The sequence below is a fragment of the Prosopis cineraria genome, unplaced genomic scaffold (genome assembly GCF_029017545.1).
Source record: "Prosopis cineraria cultivar Desert tree isolate PC_DT_omini unplaced genomic scaffold, ASM2901754v1 PC2, whole genome shotgun sequence".
Lineage (NCBI taxonomy): Eukaryota > Viridiplantae > Streptophyta > Magnoliopsida > Fabales > Fabaceae > Prosopis > Prosopis cineraria.
The window spans coordinates 47,763,259-47,780,889 of NW_026555333.1; the positions used below are offsets into that span (position 1 = coordinate 47,763,259).

A 17,631-nucleotide genomic window follows, 5' to 3' on the forward strand; every position below is an offset into this window, starting at 1 on the left:
ACATAAGGCATGTTTGTAGAGTGTTCAAAATACACTATTTTCCAGCATTCCTTTTCCATCTTTTGAGTTCTTTTGTTTCCGTGGAGTTGCTGTTGTCAACTTGTAATGGTGAAATATTTTTTAAAGATAATGTATTCAGGCACAGCTTGAATCAAATTAGTTACAAGAATTTTTAATAGTAGAAGTACATCAAATCTTAACTCAACATCTCAAAGACAAAATTTATAAGTATTTATCATTTAGTATATATTACTTAATAGTTATCAAAGTTAATTTTATCTAATGGCCCAAGTTCACTTATACTAGAATAGCGTAACAATTTTTATAAATTAAAATTTTTCATAAAAAAAGAAAACAAAACACTTGGGTAAATTATTGTGCACATTGTAAATTAATCTAACCATCTGGTTTCGTCAAAAGCAAGTTGTTTGTGTTCAAATCAAGAAATTCACCAAAACAAATAACCTTGTTCCAATTAATCAATTGTCCAATCACAGCATGTTGCATTCTTATCTGTCATCTACTAAACTTTTAATGCTCAATAACACTAGTACTAATCATAAATAGAGATTAGAGGGACCTTAATCAGTTACTATAAGAATAAAGACTCGGTCCTAAACAATATTTAATTATGTTGGAATTTACAAAGATCTGATGATTTATATATATATATATATACACATACTTCCATTCTGACATGAACCACATGCAAAATAATCAGCCGGCTGGTCATGAATCATCATTGGTATTGTAAGGTGTCAATTTGTTTTTTCAATGCCCTCCAAACATAAAAAACCAAAAGAAAAAAATCATTGGTATTGTAAGGTGTCAATTGTTTTTTTCAGAGCCCTCCAACTACATAAAACCAAAGTAAAAAAAAAAGCTTGCTAACATTCTAGTACAACAAGGACGACAACAACAATAATAATACAAGTCTTATTTTACTAAATAGATCGACTACATAGATCATATTATGTTAGTGAGCTCTATCAATAACAAACATTAATTCAGTATTACATTTAAAAGAAATTAGTTTTTACTTTTTAGGAACAAAATTAACACATTAATTTTAAAATGTTACAAACTCCTATTATAATTGGACAATATATATTGAAAACATCAATATTTGAATTAACTACACAAGCATGTGATCATAAAAAATTGTTTCTATCTGTGTTATTTTACAATTTGAAGATAATATTAACCACTACTTTCCAATACATTCATATATTAACAGGGGCATATCTGACAACTAAGTGAGATTATTAACATATTAATTACTTTCCTTAATCTCCCTGCAAAAATCTTAGACGTCATATAAAAAGAAACGGACCAGTGTTAAAAGAATTCAAAGAATATAATTCATGAATTGTTTGTTGACTTTTAAACATCAAGTAGTTGATCTTAAAATGCAATTTCCCGCCTTATATAAACCAGTTGGGGCAACAAGAAGAAGAAGCAAAGCAAGATGAAGAAAGAAAACACAGCAAGATGAAGATCGGAGTTGTTATTTATGCTTGTGTGACCCTGTTTGCTTTGCTTTCTGCTACAAGCAAAGCCAATCAGGAAGATCAACTGGAAGAGCTGATTCTATCCAAGAGATTAAAGAACAAGCTTCTGACAAGTTCTTGGGAAGAGAAAGATGTGTCCAAACAGCAATATTATGTGTCATCCCAAGAAGGGCTAATGCAGAGTGATAAGATTAGTGCATTTCCTGGACAGCCTTATGGAGTCAATTTTAATCAATACTCTGGTTATGTTACAGTTGATCCAAATGCTGGAAGAGCCCTTTTCTATTACTTTGTAGAGTCTCCATATAATCCTTCTACCAAACCACTAGTGTTGTGGCTCAATGGAGGTAATAAGAATTCCTTCAAAATTAATTTGCCTTAAGTTGTTATCAATGCCTATTGGCTTTATCTATTTACCATCATCACTTAACACATTTTCCTGGGCATTGTGTGAAAATTTTCCTCTAGCACAGCTTTCTCCTATAGTTATCTCTCCTCCCTATTTTCTTCACATTCCAAACAATGCCTTAAATAAGTCGCAATACTATTCGTGGCTTGGAAATTTTGCAGCTTGCTAAATTTTGCTATATATTGAAGGCTATTTTAACATTTTGGTTCTGATTTGAACTTGAATACATCTCTCAAAAATGCTTTCGGTATCACTAAACTAAAGCTCATTATTTTTCAGACATGTAGCATACTTTGTGTAATACAGTCTTACTTGCCTTTGTGCTCATTGGATGGTTGCAATTCACAGGGCCAGGATGTTCTTCATTTGGCTATGGGGCGTTTCAGGAATTGGGACCCTTCAGAGTCAACTCTAATGGAAAAAGTCTATTTCTTAACGAGTATGCTTGGAACAATGGTGAGATATGAGTTAATTATTTGTTTTAGAGTAATTAAGTTGATGCTTTTGATCATTTTAAAGACTCAAATACTTCATTATCTTCAAATTAATTACATGTATGCATATTCTGGTGTTGATGAATTCATGCAGTGGCAAATGTGTTGTTCTTGGAATCACCAGCTGGAGTGGGCTTTTCCTACTCAAACACTTCGTCTGATTATGATCAAGCAGGAGATAAGTTTACAGCAAGAGATGCCTATGTGTTCCTCATCAATTGGCTTGAGAGATTTCCACAATACAAATCCAGAGATTTCTTCATCACTGGAGAGAGCTACGCTGGTCATTATGTGCCTCAACTTGCTTACAACATTTTGGTCCAAAATATTTTCTCTGGACAAACCATTATCAACCTCAAAGGCATTGCTGTACGTCCATCCTTTAACAACAATGCCCTTTAATTTGCTTGCTGCAACACACTTAATTACTATCAAATTTCATACAATTTGACAAATTTGTGATGAAATCTCAGATAGGGAATGCTTGGATCGATGATGAAACAAGTTCAGAGGGAATATTCGATTACTTATGGACACATGCTCTAATCTCAGATGAAACCCATTCAAGTATTGATAAGTACTGTGACTTTGCCACTGATAATGTTTCAGACGTGTGTGTCAGTGCAACGAGAAAGGCCCTTCAGGAGAAAGGGAAGATAGATTGGTACAACATTTACGCTCCACTCTGCCGTGACACTTCACTCAGAAATGGTCCGCCTGGTTCTGTAAGTCTTCTTGCAGTCATTTTGTTAGCAATATCTTCTCAATCTGATGAGACTGTCTTTTCAATTAATGTATTGATAATTTCAGGTGTACAATTATGATCCATGCTCTGATTACTACGTGGAAGCCTATATGAATAACCCAGACGTCCAGCTAGCTCTCCATGCTCTTCCCACAAACTGGACTCATTGCAAGTATAATAATATAATATGATTATTTTTTATTAAAAAAAATTATGTTTCACGAGTTAAATGAACAAGCATGCATGCATGTATTAATTTGATATGCGCCAATTTGCAGAGATTATAACTGGACAGACAGCCCAAGTACGATCCTTCCCACCATCAAGGATCTCATCAGATTTGGCATTAAAGTGTGGATTTACAGGCAAGTCCCATTTTCATTACAATAAGTATTATGCAATGCTACATCAGTTCAAGTCCCAATAATCAAGAGAAATTACTGAAGATCCAACCTCACAAAATTGTGCTTTGCACGTTTGGGGAAAAAAGCTATCAGAAATCCTACACACAGAAATACACTGATGATTGTAATTATCTGTGCAGCGGGGACACAGATGGACGGGTACCAGTCACATCGTCTAAGTACTCAATCAACCGTCTCAACTTTCCTGTTGAGGTTCCATGGCGACCATGGTACTCAGGAAATGAGGTATTGAGATGAACCTTTTTTTCATATCATCTTAACCCTTTTGTCTAGTCCCTTAGCACCACTAAAATGAATTTTGAGAATGCTTTGAAACTTGTTTCTAACAGGTGCATGAACCTTCTGTTTACTTGTGATTTGGTCTTGCTATTTTTTTGATGCATTGATCTTGGTTAACAATCTTGGTTTACAGGTAGGAGGATATGTGGAGCAATACAAAGGATTAACGATTGTGACAGTGAGAGGAGCTGGCCACACTGTTCCCAGTTGGCAACCAGCAAGGGCCCTCATCCTCATTACTTCATTCCTCAAGCGCTCTGCGCCTCCGGCTTCACCATGGCCATAGCCAGAACTCTAGCTCCGTCTGCTTAACGCAACTTATCTACATGTCTTTTCTAGTTCTTATTTTCCTCAATAAAAGACTACAAACTAAAGTATCTTGACCCAGAATCATGCTCAAATGCTCATTGCCATATGGTCATAGTGCAGCAGCGCCATTTATATTTTGATGGTATCTGATTCCTCAATTGTTAAGCTTATTTCGTTCGCTGTCATAAAAATGTGTCAGAAACCTGGCATATGATCCCTTATGCAAGTTTCTTTTGTGATGTAAAAAATGAAAACACTTTATTTTCCCCTCAGACCCATCAAGTTGAAAATTTAACCAGATCTAATAATTTATAGAATTAATATATCATAAAGAGAATAAACACTCAAGCATAACTAGATTTGAGCCATCTCAGGTGCTAACTGTCATGACAAGGCAAAAGCCAAGTCAACATTGAAAACAACCAAACATTAACTAGAGGATCAAAGCACTTTTCAGTGAGTACTTTTCCTTTTCTCGAGAGAATGGGCAGCCATGTTGGCGTTCTAGAATATGAAAATTCAAGAGCTAATAATAACTACGACCTCCAGGGAAAAAAAATCTGAACTCAAGAGGACCTACCTATTTTACGATTAACAAATGCATTTTTAAAGAACTTTAAAGTGACTATATTAGTTTCTGTCATACTACTTGTGGGTAACCTGATTTACCTGGTATTATTAGCACATATATTCTGACTTACAAAAGGTGATTCTAGCAGAGCGCCAAATTTTGTGTTGCTGATAAGGTTATGTAACACCTAGTTTAGAAACAAAACATATTACAATAGCTTCGATGTAAAAAGTAACAGACTGAGAAACATGACATCTTTAACATCTTTCACGGATCCTATAAAAATTCTTGTGTGGTAATTTCCAAATTAGAAATTGTTTACAGTAGAAATTTACTGCAGCCATATTAGCCACTTGCTTCACAGTCCTCAAGTCAAGTGTATGCAAGGGAAGGCCCAAAAAATAAGAAGAAAAGACAGCCAATGCTGCAGCAGCGACATAAGAAAGCTTGATTATTTCGACACGTTACAAAAGAGATTTAAACCCCATTCATCTCCAACCCCATGAGGGAACAAGAATACAAGGAAACGAGGAAAGGGAGGGAAGATAAAGAGACAGTACAGATTTTATTTTATTTACAGCAGGAACAGGATGATCCAGAGCCTCCTTCAGTGGCCAAGTTATAACTTCGTTCCCAAGTATCTTTAGGAGCAGCATCAGCATGTGGAAGGTGACGAGGATGTTTCTCTCTCTTGTCTCCCCTAATCTGCTTTAAAGCATGCTTAAGTGCTGGCAATAAAGCTTCCATACACTCAGCAACAGCATTTGGATTGCCAGGCATGTTAATGATCTGCATTACAAATCAAGGACCATAATTTAGCATGTAAATACCAACTTCTTAAGACTGGACAATTATGTCTGAATCAGAAAAGCTGATATCTCAACTTCAATGCTATACCGATTGCTTAAGTAGATACAACATAAAAGTAATGAGGAAGAACTTAAGAGAATAGAACATGTATATACAAGGAATAAATAGCTGGAGATTGTAACAGCATGTTAATATGAACAATGATGATTGTGCAAGGGCAAGAGGGGCAAGATGTTTAATTGACATTTACATTATTCAATATGAAATCGCCATGAAATACTTCATCATCCGGTGAAAAAACATTGCAAAGATGATACATAAATAACAACACTTGTGAAGCACTAAAGCGAAACAATCAAAATGAGAAAGGAAATATGTTCATAACAGCACGGGCTTCAAGATTCTTTTCTTCCATACACTGTTATCCTTTGCAAACAAGCACAATATAATTTTATTGCTTTTCTTACCAATGTCGAGCCTCTGATTCCAGCCGCAGAGCGTGATAGCATTGCAAATGGGGTCACCTATTTACAAATAAAGCGACCAACGAAAAAAGATGCTTAACACTTAACAGTTATGTTTCATCAGCAACAACTCAAGTGACATAAACCAAAAAGGGAATAGAAAAATAACTGGATATTGATCCAAAATCTTTGAAAACTGAGAAGCATGCCCAATAATACAAATAGAATCAACAAGCAGAAGCATGTCTTAAACTACTACTCTGAAATTGAACCGACGTGAAAAAGAGAAACAGCAATTCAGAGTGATAACAGACGAAATGCATTCAGGCTCTAATACTATATTATCATTCAGTAACTAGTCTTTCACAGGATTAAGAGCCAGAATTTTAATTATAGATGTCTCTCTCATTTCTGCAGGTCGAATTAACAAGAGGAGGTCTTCTGTTCCCTGGTATTTGAGCTATAAGGCTGGTGGCCAAAGTGAGATGGTTCAATAAATTTGAGGGGGGAAAATAAATCTCAAATTATGAATACAAAAAGAATAATCAACAACTTTTGAAGCAATTTGCATCTTCACTGATGTAGCTTTGATTGATGAAACTAAAACTACTATAACTATACGATTAAAGTTACAGTTCAGTGTAAATGGAACTGAAACTAAGTGCCCCCCACACCTTTCCATTCAATAATAATGATTATTCATCACTTAAGCATGTTAGATGATTGAAACAGATCAGCCCTTCACATATGAAGTTTGCTCATTGTGGGTTGTTTCTGTTCAGAATATACTGGATTAAGGAAGCAAATTTTAAAATTTTACTGATTGGGCTTGTGGGTTTTCTTGAATATTTTCAAGGAAAATTTGAATACAAATACCTCCATCTCAACTATGGTATGTCAAATGGAACGCTATTTCCTCCTTCCATGAAATAGGGACCTAGGAAACCTTGAGTTCTCGGTTGGTTTAAGTAAGATTATAAAGTAACTCTAGTCATGGACATTTCTGCTGGTTGGTTAGCAACAATGTTGGCTGGCATTACACCATTTGCATGCCAAACATAGGCACCCAGGTTACCAAGGAATCTAGCATACCAATGTTAAAATTCCAGCCCACTAAACAACCCTTTAGATGCTCAAATTCTGTAAAATACTTAGGACCCTTCTAGTAACAAGGAAAGAAAAAACAGATCCACACAAGAAACAAAAATAATTAAATTTCTAATCAACATATCCATAGTTGTACCTTTAAACTCTCTTGCATCATTACATGCAAAAGACCAGGTGTTTCTTTCTCAATCAACAGTTTTGTAGCTTCTGGTGTTACATCTCGCATGGTAAAACCGGTACCACCTTGATTGGAAAGAAAATATTAAAAAAGAAAAAGTAGTAGAAGAAGGAAGTCAACTCAACAAAATTAGGTGTTCTGTATTTATCAAAGAAACTGACTCATTGATTAACAATGTAGATCAATACCAAGTGTAATTACGAGATCCATTAGTTCAATATCGCTCCATCTCCTCAGAATGTTCTGGATTTTTGCCACTTCATCTGGGACAACAGCTGTTTCTACCACTCTCGCTCCCCCTAACTTTTCTGAAGAGGAATTAATAACAGAAACTGCCCTGGGACCACTGTATAAATACATAGGAATTAGTAGGCGTTGAAGTTTACAAAAACCAATATGCCTCTATATGTCTTCTCCAGTCACCTTTGAAAATTTAGTGATATCTTGAAAAAGCCAGTAAAGAACTCATGAATATTATCGAATACATTGCATTAAAACTTACACAGACCAGCCCTGAGAAGGAAAAACATCTAACTAATGACAGAAAATAACTGCACAACAGAAAGAAACTGAACTGAATTCCTTGACTTCAGGAATTTTTCCTTTGACACTGTAGCAAAACACTCAGTGCTTCCAACATCCACTTTGACATTGGCTAATATCAAGTTTGCCCTTCACTTTGGCATCAACATCGTGACCTCTTTGAAATAATGATTCAAAGAGGTGTATCCTGATGCTATCAAGCTTCAAACTAGTGTGGGAGGACCACTGGGTTAAACCGTAATAAATCCCTCCTTTATTTTTATATCAACAAAAAAGGAAAAGGAAAAAAAAATCTCCAATTGGCTCACGAAGTGCAATAGATGCACTCAACGTAAATACCTGCATTTCTAATGCACTTCGTTCAATAAAGTACAAAACTGTTCAGACTCTGGACGGTTTTATAAACTTCTGGTGACTAAGGCTGATAGTATGCAACAGCAAAATCAAATTAAAAATAACTTTCCTTATCATCATATAGCGGTTTCAAAAATAAATTCTATTTATGTGTTGTTAGCAGAGTGTTTACTCAAGGCATCTACAAGAATTAAGGCTTCACTTCATCTGACAAGATTAGGGGAAAGAATGCCTTCCATACTCTAAAGGAGTAGTTGAACATTAAGTCAAAGCCGCAAAGACAAAATAAATTGAACTGCTCAGCCTATTTTTCAAAGCATGTTGAAGAAGGCTATGAAAAAGTCTTTGGTCCTGATCTCCTACTATGTGTACCACTGTATACACCCGCATAAAATATAAATAAAACGAACAGTACCTTCTATCAGGTCCAGCCCCCATTGCAACTGTGTCACTTACTGTAAGAATAGCAACTCTAAATTCAGCATCACTTGGCCTATCCACAGTAATTTTATGTGATTTATTTCCAGACAAAGCAAAGGTTGAATTTGATAGCATATTATTCCCGCCAAGAGCCATAGATTTTAGGTCAGAAATTATGATGGCTGATACAAGGGTCCCAGCTGAAATTATACTGCCTGTTGCTGGCAACTCCAACAAGGCATTAGCTGACTTCATACTTAGTAGTCGACTGCTCATCTGATGACCAGTACTCTCAGCAACAAAGCTGAAATTCAAGAGCAGAGAGAGCATTTCAATATTTTATTAATGCATTTATTATACACTGTTATCATATAAAGGAAATTTCATCACATGCATCTTCCTTAAATTGTAGGTACCAACACAAGTGATTGTCCTACCCCATCACAACACCACTCCCACAACATACCCAATGGAAAGATATGATCTGTATGTAGATTGTAGCAGACTGAGGAAAAGAGATTCACTCCTAAGTCCTAACTTACCCAGGATTGCCAGTCCCATCATTGTCAGTCCATGAAACAATAGCTCGATGATATTCTGGTCGAGCTGGGTCTGTCTTTATTGGCTGACAAAGCCGAGCTTGTATACTGTACAAAAATGAAATTGAATAAATCAGAGAGGAAAGAAACAGGCCACTATCCCAATGTCACACATAAATGCCAACAGAAGTTTTGGGGGTATGTGACCTCAGATGATGAGGGTTAGTCCACCCTGCAAGGTTGCGTATTACAGGGACCACAAAGAGATGAAAACACACTAAAGAGCTGACAGGATTTCCAGGTAACCCAAAAGCTAGAATTTTATTTTCAGTTGACTCAAAGGCAATTTCTGCAAATGTCAGTGGTTTCCCTGGTTTAAGACACACCTGAAAGTGTGATAAAAACTAAGATTACAAACTCTTAATTACAAAAATATTAGATAGAGAAATCTTAATATTCTGTTATTCCTGCCAACTGTTGCATAAGGATTGCATTCATGACCCAGATTACGTGACATTAGTATCTTTCGTATGGATAACCTCAAATAAAAGCATGACACAACCTTATTGAAATGTACTTTTCCCCGCTTCTCCAGCAAGGGCTTGATAAAATCTTTGTCTCCCATGGACACACCTCCTGAAGTTAGAAGAATATTAATTCCAGAAGCAAAAGCATCATCCAAGATTCTTTCCAGACCTTCTTCATCATCCTTAGCAATACCAAGGTCTAGGACTTTGCACTGAAGCTGTATTGCAGCTGCCAGTAACATGGCACGATTAGAGTCCCTAATCTGCATAACTTCTATATCAGCTTACATTCAGCATTAAAATCACCAAGAAACTTTCAGAAATATGCTGTAAGTCCAAACAGAGCCCAAAAATGGATAAACAAAAACAAGGTGATTAGCCAACGGACATAATAAAGGGTACCAAAAAATTCAATTGATAAATTAGTGTTGAGGTTTAATAGCCAAACTACTTACAGAACAGATTTTAGCCTCAAAAAACTCACCCCGGAATGATTTGAGAAACTTTGACATGCAATACACGTATTTGCTAATAGTCTGCTATAAATTGTACATGGATAATTAAACCAACATTGTCTAACATATCAAACGTTTTGTGAGTAGTTCAGTTGCACGTCAAATGTCCCTGATCCAGCTAAAAGGCCCCCAATCCTTTACTAAATGTGGAGTGGTTCAAAGGTATTCTCTACGCACACAGAAGCACACATGTTGGACAAGGAGTATCTTGTTCTGCATTCAGCCATTGCTTATTAAAGGATTAAAGGGCAAAAATGTCCTGAAACTTTTCGTGAGGGGTGACTGATATACTGAACTTTTTTTTTTTCAAGCAAAGTTGCCCTGAAACTTTTCAAAAAGGTGCAAAATTGCTACGCCGGCCACCATTAACTTATACTAACGTTTGATTATTAAACCTGTCATTTTGACCCAACTTTACACATGTCACCTCTAAAGCCAATCTTCTCCTTGACTCTTGTCGCTTCTCTCTCCTCCAGCAAATTCTCAAACTCCGTCAACCAACTTCTCTAACAGTGCTCTTCTTTGTCCGATGCAGCCATAAAACAAATATACAAAACCATATTTAAATAAGCCATAAATCCCAGCAGCTAGCTAGTTGTTTTTCACAATATATATATATATTGCTTGAATAATTTTAATTTCACAGAAATACATATATCTGGAAAATAACAAAGAGAAAAGAAACAACAAATCAAGGTGTGTGAGCCAAAACATTGAAGAATGTTCACCCACATTTGCAAAGAACTCCCCAATTCTCCAGTCCTTTGCCAGATGTTTAACGACCTAAACATTGATTTTCTCTCAACTTCCTTGCAAACCAAGTGACGTCATTTCCACTGGTGCCAAGCAGTCTAATACAAGAGCTATTGCTGAAACTTGAAGAAACCCCAGAATCGGAATCAATTGATTTTGTGGACTTTAGTTTACTGGGTGATGGAAGAGAAGCTTCACCGTAGGTTTTTGATGTATCTTTCCTAGATTCAAAGAAACTACAAAGTTTTTTCACATTCCCTTTCAGAGAATTTCCTGCAGACTTCACTGATTCCATGGAATCGTAAAATTTGTTTCCAGATCCAGAACAATCAAGAGCAGGTTTAAGACAGGGTTTCTGAAACAATTTTGTTGGGGGTGAGTTTGAGTTCATTGTTAGTGAACAATTGAACAAAGAAAACCTCATCTTCCCCGAGGAGAACCCAAAGCTGTTTTCAAGTCCAGCCATCAACCCTAATCACAAAGTAGAATCCAAAATTTCCATTTATTCAACATAATTCCCACTTCTAACAGAAAATAAATTACAACAAAGCTCAATTCAGAGGACGACGACGATGACAACAACAAGAAGCCTTATCTTAATAGGTGGGGTCAACTATATGAATTATATGACGCCATTGTACTCTATCATTTATTAAATTTTTAGAAATATTGTTAATTAAAAGGTCTCGCTCAATAACCTCCAAAGTGTTCTTTTCAGTCTTCCCCTACCCTTCTTAACAGGGCTCAAAGTCATCTGTTCCACTCCCCTCACAAGTGTCTTCCATGGTCTTTTTTGTACATGTCCAAACCATCTCAATTCAGAGGACAAAAAAAGAAAAATATCAAGACTAGTAGAGTCCAATGATGGATTTCAAATAAGAAACAAATGAGACCGGAGCCAAAAGAGTGATGCTGAAGCTAGGGGCCGAAAAGGTGGTGGAGGTGTGACTAGCCGACTACAAAGGGCAAGAAAGAGGAGGGGGAGAGGAAGAAGAGAGAGAGGGGAAGAAGTCAGAACATGCTGAGGAAGAAAAACTCAGGGAGAAGAACAGCTTGACACATGTAAATTTCTAGGTCAACACAAATATTTAACAGTCAATATGGATATGGGTGAACGCTTAACGATGGAGTAAAATTACACTCTTTTTTAAAGTTTTAGGACAACATTGCACCCAAAAAAAAAAAAGTTTAGAATACCCCCCGGGGGAAAATAGCTCCAGGGCATTTTTGCTCTTTAACACTTTATTAAAAACATTAATTGCATCATTTGTTATCCAATATACCAGATGGTGTAGGGCTTTGTTTAGAGAAGAATATATGAAATATGGTTTTTTTTTTCTTGAGAGGCAGCTAGTTGTTTTCTTGTGTTTTGCCCTGTTGTGCGCGCACGCATGCACGACAAATAAAATAAAATCGCCATATGAAAGAGCATACTAAAGTCTGAACATGAAGTAGCTTGCTTTGAATTCAGTGGTTTTGTTCACACTTACACATTCAAAGAGAAAATGCACACACATTAAAAATGATACCTTTCAAACATAAAGAAAGTAATCTTATCTGCTAAATTTGTGTCAAATGTGTATTTACCCTTAGTATAGCACAAGTGAAAAGGCCACAAGGACTAATCTTAGAACCTCATTGTCACCTATACTTGAGAACTATTGGCCTCCTCAGGGGTCCATGTAGCATAAATTAAGAGAGATATTCTAAATCTTTTGCCAAGAAATCATATATTATGCAAGTGTTGCTCCTCCACAAAAGTACCTGACCACGGCTCAGATTCCCAGTAGTTGGCTCTACAAGCTCATCTCCTGTAGAAAGCACAGCAACTGTTGGAGTAGGATACACCTGCAAAAAGCCACTGTCACTTATCATCCCATCATCTGTTCCTAGTATTAGAACATGAACAGATGACAGGACAATTCAAACTATCCCCAGCCAATGATTGAAACCAAACTACATGCATTTATGCAAAAGTCGCTTATTTAGTTACAGCATCCAGGAACTGTCCAAAAGAAAATCACAAGTTTCTTAATACCAAACTGAAGAGAAGTTTTAAGATACCTTCACCATTGTCACACCAACTGTAGCAAGCAGGCCAATCTCAGAAGCACCTAATCTCTCTCCAGATGTTAAGACCATAGTGTCTTTCTGAATATCAACACCCTGCCAACAAATTACTAGACAGGCTTAAGAATTCAATAAACTAAAAGATAAATCATCTAATAACGCAACATGATAAAAGAACAAACTTAAAAATTGTAACCGATGGATGGGTTTTACAACATTAGTACTTATGCATTCAACGTGCTCAATATGATTTTATCATTTTCAGAAATCACAGTTAATTTTTCATGCACATAGCAATCATTTGCATACATCAGCCCACTCAACAAAGAATGTATCTCAGACATATTTATAAAAAATCATAAACAAAAAGCTAACAGCTGATGACAGAAAATAAAAACAAGATTAGATAGATTTAGCAGCTTTGCTATAAAGATGTTTTAGTTCCTCGAGTTATTCTTTATTTTTGAGGTTCTTTTGGAAGCCCATTCTGGATAAAGAGAGCAATATTTATGTTTGGACGCCCATTCTCCTCTTCTGTAAATCTCTTACTTCACAATAATATTGCTATTTCTTTATCCAAAAATAATTTAAATATCTTTTTTCCTTATGATAAAGGCAAATGGAAAGTGAAGAAACAAAATCAAAATCTTTATATCAATTAGTTCAGGCAAGCATCATATACAATAAATTGGCTAAAAAAACAGAATTTCATAAGAGCATGAGAAATGAAATAAATCAGACAACCAATCAAGCCTGAACAACAGATTATGCATTTTGATGTCAAGTCATTAACATAAAACAACCACTTTAAAGGAAAAACCAACAAGTTGCCGGTCAAGTATGCAATTATGTTTCTGCAGACAATTGGTGGGAAAGTACTTATATGATGCTGGTTAGTGTAATTATACCTTATATTTTCACTAGAAATAATGAAATGTGTGACTCTACAAGTTCACTGTTGGGACTTGCAGGAAGAGTTTTGAATATTGTCAGGACCATGAATGGAGCCACAAGACAGTCAACAACTTTTGAGATGTTCAGCTTAAATTAGAGAAAAATAAACATCTAATATGAAACCCCGCCTATGTTTATAGCCGGTCCCAAGCCCGGGTAAAGGAGGAGGGTTGTGTTAGGTCATCAACAACCAATGTAAAAATTTGTTGAATCTATCATGAACATGGACAATAGACGTTATAATGTTAATGCTAGGTCGTTGCCCGTAAGTAACGCGCTGCATGGCTCGAGTACAGTGATAAGTGAGTTAGAGCCGCTGCATCGGCGCCCGGATGTAGTGTTAAATGAGCAAGGGCTACCGTGTCATTCTGGACGCACGCGGCTAAAGAAGTTAGTCCATAAGAGCAAAATTAGATTTGGTACTTGAAATGTTGGGACATTAAATTGTAAATCTGTAGAGGTTGTAGGGGTTATGATTCAAAGGAAAATCAATATCCTTTGCTTGCAAGAAACAAAATGGCGTGGAGAAGGAGCTAAGGATATTCAAGGTTTCAAACTTTGGTATACAGGAAAAGTAAGTGCACGCAATGGAGTAGGCATCATTATAGATAAGGAGTGGAAGAAGAACGTTGTAGAAGTTAGCAGAATTGGAGACAGAATTATTTCTTTAAAAATATAATTGGACGTGAGACTGTTAATATTGTTAGCGCATACACGTAAAGATAAAATTCGAAATGAGCACATACGTGAAAAAGTGAGGGTGGCACCTATTGAGGAAAAAATGGTAGAAAATCGGTTGAGATGGTTTGGGCATGTACAAAGAAGACCAAGGGAGGCACCAGTGAAAAGAGTGGAACATATAACTTTAAGTCCGATTAAGAGAGGTGGAGGAAGGCCTAAGAGAACACTCTTGGAAGTTGTTGAACATGATCTCTTAATTAATAATATTTCTAAAAGCTTAATAAATGATAGAACACAATGGCGTCTTGCAATCCATGTAGCCGACCCCACCTAGTGGGATAAAGGCTTGTTGTTGTTGTTGTTGTTGTTGTAAACATCTAATATGACCGGAATGTAAGACCATAAAGTGATAAGTAAATCCAATAAGAAAAAGGGATTCACAATCCACAAATACCACTGGACGTATATCATTTCCCCTGGTGATTTTTGCCAATATTCTCACACGCTTTGGCTCATCAAAAGCATTCTCAACTTTTTCAGTATCCTCAACCTGAACAACTGCATCAGCACCATCAGGTATTGGACCTGAGTCAAGAGAAGAAACGTTAAAAAAATAATAACAAACAAAAGGATATCACCTTAACAGAGAAAGATAGAATCATATAGTCTACCAACAAGCAGCCCAGGCCTGACCCAGATTTTAAAGCTTGAGCCTAGAAAATGATTTCCCAGTGATGAATCAACAGCATATATGCAGCTCATAAAGGTCAGCAATGCTCTTTCCTCTATAATTGGTGGATCTTACACACTCACGAAATAATGTATGTACCAAGGGGAAAAAACCACTTCTATAAGGAAATTTACGATAATGTATGTTTATATATGTCCATCCTTTTTTAGTTTAATTTTAGAAGATTCAGGAAGGTAATTTACACAATCCCTGGCCAGAGATATGGGTGTTGATAATTACCCTCGCTCTCATACAAGCGAGGTTAGAATTTTGTTAGTCTTCATGCTATTATCTTTTTATCATTTTAATAGTTTAGTTTTTGAAAATTCAAGGGTTATTCACACAATCCCTTGCCAGGAACACAGTAGCGGATAATCACCCACACTCTCATAAAAATCAGGATAGAATGTTAATCTGCATTCTATTAGTTTTCTATTGCTCATATACACTTCTTAGACAATTTTAAAAACATTCTCCCATTTCTTCTCTCCCGCTACATCCATCAGTCCACCTTCTATTTCCAAGTTCAAGGCACGTTGTGAATCACACTTGAATCAAAAAACCATAATCGTGTGTTAATTCCCTAACTTCTACCCTTCTCTCCTCACAAGTAACTCAGTTTTACATATGCAGCCTCGGTAATATATATATGACTAGAAAACGTAACAGCAAACTCTTTTCCAAGACAACACGCACACAGCCATCAACTTTGAGTTACCCAAAAGTTTTCCTGGCTTCTCTTTCAAAAATATTCCCCATATAAAATTGTAAAGAAAGTACCCAAAATTTTATTTGATCTCACCAGAATAAGCAGCCTACAATTATGATGCATTGGAAGGCCATTAACTAAATTCCATCCACCCCAACATTGATATTAAGAAAAACCATAATATCTTGGTCTAGGAAAGAGAAAACTAACAATCAAATAATTGCTACCGCAGCGCTATAACTCATTAGTGTACCAGGGGTTGTTTTGTGTATCATATACTACCCATGAATAAAATTATTAATATATTTTTCCCATTCGGAATTTGTGATGTGAAGAGGTTGAAGCATGCACTGTAACACAATGAACATTAGCACCAACACACCTCCAGTTGTTACATAAGCCACAGTGCCAGGAGTCACAGTAACACCAACTCCATCGTTCCCAGCTCTTGATTCAGTAATTACCGTATACTCCCCCGGTCCATCAGCAGCAACAACTGCATAACCATCCTGCAGAAGTTTTGATTATTGACCATGATTAAGTCATGAAACCAAGGAACCAACCCTTCTCAGATTGCATAACAATTCTCTCGTTAATAAATTAAGAAAAGGCGAAAAGCACTCAATTAAACATTTTATCCGAAATATGAAAAGCATCCAACTTCAAGTTCATCCAATTGCTAAAGAAACGTTGCAACTTGAGGAAACAAAAACGAACAAAGTTCATACATTCATCATATCAGAAAGCTCTAAAGCAACACTTGGAGGCATAATATAACAAGTACCCAATTGCTGATTTAACAAATAATAAATAGAAAACTGAAAAATCAGATGAACTGGGAAAAAAATCAGGTAAGAATGAAGTTGACCTTCACTGAAGCGGGGTAAGGAGGCAATGGGTCTGGAGCGCGAACATCCTCGGCCAAAACCTTGCCCAAGGCGTCAAGTAGAGGTACACTGACCGCAGGAAGACGCTTAGCTGCACTTAGAACTGTTTGACGAGCGTCGTTCACCGAGATCATCGTCGTAGGCACAGGCAAGTGACAGTGACTGTGAATAGTGATATTGTTCTATTGGTGATTAGAAATGAACGGTGGGGTTTTAAAATCACCGTTGCGGCGAGGGATTTTCGTATTTCTTCTTTTTCTGGATATACGTATATCAAACTGGCACACACTAGTCACTCCAGATCCTGGAACAATGTGCTATTGACCAAACGAAGTTTTTCGAATCCAAACTCCCTCGGGATGGTGTCTTCGGGACGGATATTGACTCCCTTTTATATCTTTCCTTCCATATCGTTACGGTGCGATCCTCACCTTTGTTTCTGCTACTTCTAGCGCTCTCAGCCTTTCACTCTCTTGCCATGCGTAATTGCTTACATCTTTGCTCCATATACTAGAAGTTATAGTTAATTTGGGAGGATTTCAGTTAAACACCACAGCAAAGACTTAATTATTGGTGGATTCAAAAAAATTCTAAAAATTTAGTTTATTTTAAAAGAAAAAAAATCAAACTAATTCTAACGATGAAAT

The 17,631-nt window shown here is 36.4% G+C and overlaps 2 protein-coding genes across 3 annotated transcripts; one reads left to right on the forward strand and one right to left on the reverse strand.

The window, feature by feature from the left end:
• The first annotated feature begins 1,491 nt into the window (after window positions 1-1,491).
• LOC129304169 (serine carboxypeptidase 1-like) lies at window positions 1,492-4,306 on the forward strand. The gene is made up of 8 exons (XM_054943855.1): window positions 1,492-1,858; window positions 2,269-2,376; window positions 2,509-2,783; window positions 2,888-3,139; window positions 3,225-3,331; window positions 3,438-3,524; window positions 3,704-3,809; window positions 3,997-4,306. Exons 1-8 carry the CDS (start codon window positions 1,492-1,494, stop codon window positions 4,147-4,149), a joined length of 1,455 nt encoding a protein of 484 aa, XP_054799830.1. The 3' UTR covers window positions 4,150-4,306.
• Window positions 4,307-4,997: 691 nt separating this feature from the next.
• On the reverse strand, window positions 4,998-17,420 carry LOC129302332 (molybdopterin biosynthesis protein CNX1-like). 2 transcript variants are annotated; one of them, XM_054941130.1, is made up of 13 exons: window positions 16,966-17,420; window positions 16,480-16,606; window positions 15,113-15,216; window positions 13,018-13,119; window positions 12,718-12,801; window positions 9,721-9,948; window positions 9,366-9,544; window positions 9,162-9,266; window positions 8,615-8,923; window positions 7,491-7,648; window positions 7,261-7,367; window positions 6,021-6,077; window positions 4,998-5,532 (listed from the first exon to the last, which is right to left on the reverse strand). In XM_054941130.1, exons 1-13 carry the CDS (start codon window positions 17,116-17,118, stop codon window positions 5,314-5,316), a joined length of 1,932 nt encoding a protein of 643 aa, XP_054797105.1. In that variant the 5' UTR covers window positions 17,119-17,420; the 3' UTR covers window positions 4,998-5,313. The 2 variants fall into 2 exon arrangements, with proteins under 2 accessions (XP_054797105.1, XP_054797104.1); XM_054941129.1 differs by having other exon boundaries at window positions 15,113-15,243; window positions 16,966-17,418.
• Window positions 17,421-17,631: the final 211 nt, after the last annotated feature.